This window comes from Teleopsis dalmanni, chromosome 2 (assembly GCF_002237135.1).
Source record: "Teleopsis dalmanni isolate 2A chromosome 2, ASM223713v2, whole genome shotgun sequence".
In the NCBI taxonomy this organism is placed as follows: domain Eukaryota; kingdom Metazoa; phylum Arthropoda; class Insecta; order Diptera; family Diopsidae; genus Teleopsis; species Teleopsis dalmanni.
In genome coordinates this window covers 174159411-174161902 of record NC_051847.1, presented here as the reverse complement: position 1 = coordinate 174161902, position 2492 = coordinate 174159411, and the positions used below count along the sequence as shown (strand labels likewise).

The 2492-nt window shown below is 29.7% G+C and overlaps 1 protein-coding gene across 1 annotated transcript; it reads right to left on the bottom strand.

Annotated features, from left to right (window-relative positions):
• Nucleotides 1-1254: 1254 nt before the first annotated feature.
• On the bottom strand, nt 1255-2278 carry LOC119682750. Its single transcript, XM_038096253.1, has 3 exons — nt 2191-2278; nt 1912-2130; nt 1255-1845 (listed from the first exon to the last, which is right to left on the bottom strand). The coding sequence occupies exons 2-3, from the start codon at nt 2026-2028 to the stop codon at nt 1387-1389; spliced, it is 576 nt and encodes a 191-aa protein (XP_037952181.1). The 5' UTR covers nt 2029-2130; nt 2191-2278; the 3' UTR covers nt 1255-1386.
• Nucleotides 2279-2492: the final 214 nt, after the last annotated feature.

Sequence of the window (2492 nt, the reverse complement as noted above, 5' to 3'; positions counted from 1 at the left end):
TAAATAAAAAATATCTCTTAAATTCAAGAACAAGAAAACATACCAAAATGGTAGTAAAATGAGAATATTGTTAAAAATGATATAACTCTCGATCTATCGTAACTTAAAGTCATGACTAAAAACAGCGCAAAATGTTCTGTAGAACATGGTATTAAAAAAATTATATATTGTGTTGTTTTTGATCAATATTAAATACAAATATTTTGTACCCTTGTGGAAACCAATCATTATCATAATTGAAAAAAATTCTCAATTTCGAGCCCAGTTAACATATCCAAGAGAAAGCTCTAGTGGGTAAGAACTGAATGCCATCTCCAATCAACAGGAGATCGTCATTACAGTTGCATAAGCGAATTTCGGAGACACCGACAAGTTTTGAATCCAATATAACTCCAGTAGCAGTATCTGCAGTAGAACAACCGAAGAGCAAGACAACCAAGCAAGTGCAGGCCATTCATCAAACGAAGACATCCTACGAGATGGTCAAGCAGAATGGTGAGTGGAAAAAGATAAGAGATGAAACATAAAAATCGAACCACATCGGCAAATGCAACCGCCAAAAAAGTTGCAGGACTATTTGATGGGGGAGGAACTGTGATTCGATCATGGCAACACTGCATGAATGATAAAAAGGAAAATTCGTGTTTCCGTAGTTGTGATTATGATGCGTAAGAGTGCCACGCAGTGTAAATATAAATACATAATATTAATTGTAACGTTATATCTATTATATCAATAAAGAACTTAAAAACTTAATCTTAAAAAATTTCATAGTTTAGACATCTGTGTGACTCAATTATTTCAGTGTTAGAACTTAATCTACATTTGAATATAATACATTGTAAATTACAATATTAATATAATAAAAGGATTCATTGATATAAAGAGATATAATGATTTTTTATGGTGTTTATATATAGTAGTTTTTATATATACAATATTAAGCTATTTATTTCAATACTTTAATATGAACATATAATGTTATGTTATAAATTAAAATAATATATTTATTGAATAAGGGAATATAATTTTAATTAATTTTAAAGAAAGTTCTTAGATATTAATAAAGGTATATTAAAAGGATAAACAATTTGATTAATAACAGCGAAAATAAAAAATCAAGATGACTGTTAGTTCGATATTTTTTTTAAGCATACTTAATAACCTTTCGAAATCATTCTTAGTTCATACAGATTTAAATTTTGGGTATTATAATAAATAAAAACAATCTAATTTCATGGAGCATATCATCTTTAAATATACATATTTATTAACAGATGCCAATAAGACATAAAATTAACATAAAATTTTTATTGTAAAAAATTGAACACTAAGCCAATGTACAGAAAAAGGAATTTTAACCTCCAATTTTCTAAACAACCAAATCTAATGCTCTGTTGAATCAGTCTGGTTATTTTCGCTAGAAGTTGTTTCAGCTGATGAAATAGTCTGATTTTCATCATCACATGAAGATCCCAAATAATATTCAGTTGAAACGGTAGAATCAGTTTCACTACTGACTGCACCTCCTGTCTCTGCATAATACCTTTCACATTCTTGCAATTCTTGTCTTAAATATGCGTTACGTCTATTCATGCGTTCGGTGAACACATCATTGGCCCCATCCTTCTTAGTGCGCTTTTTCGGGGTGTCCGTGTTAGTTATAAACTTAATAAAATGTGCACGGTCGAGCAACTTTTCGTTTTCCTCTGCTTCAAGCTTAAACCAGTCATGCTCAGGAGTATCATCCCCCCCACTTTCATAATCAATAGATTCGCCGTCACTGCCATAATGATCAGTAATATTACTTTGTACTAAGTTTCTGTATTGGTTTAGTTGAGCTCGCTAAAATATTTTATGAAAAATTATAAAATATTCATATTGAAACAATATTGAAATAAAATAACTTACGGCTGAACTCAAGAGAGAGAAACCATCCAAATTTTCATTAGATCCATTACGACCATTACGACCAGTACGATCAGTACGACCAGTATGATTAGTACGACCAGTACGTGGGAAAGGCATTTTACAATCTTATACGGTCCTAAAACAAATTAATGAAAGAAAAACGCAATAGGTGCTCAATCAGCACTAATCGTCTGAAAGATTTCTAGGACAGGTACTTAACTGTAAATATTTAATATTAATTATTTAATTCTTTTCTTTTTGAAAATTAATGTTATTTACACGCAAGTCAAGTCTACTGTAAAACAATTACAATGAAGTTTTACTCTTGACGTTTATTTTTACAACAAAATTTGGAACTGATGGTAGAGAAAATATTTTTTAAATGTTTTGAAATACACAAATCATTTTTAAGTTAATTTAAATAATTGATGACACACTATGTTTTTTTAACTGCTTTTAACTGCTTTTTAACTTAAACTAGTACAAGTGTAAGAGAAAAATAGTCTAATAGATAGAAGATTGATAATCATACGAAAACAGTTATCATTGCGTTCCACAGAGAAAACCTCATTACTTGCTCT

Excerpts from the sequence above, each read along its gene's own strand:
- LOC119682750 (XM_038096253.1), bottom strand. The coding sequence starts at position 2,028 with ATGCCTTTCCCACGTACTGGTCGTACTAATCATACTGGTCGTACTGAT. Across the intron at positions 1,846-1,911 it reads TCTCTCTCTTGAGTTCAGCC|CGAGCTCAACTAAACCAATA; the intron begins GTAAGTTATTTT and ends AAAATATTTTAG.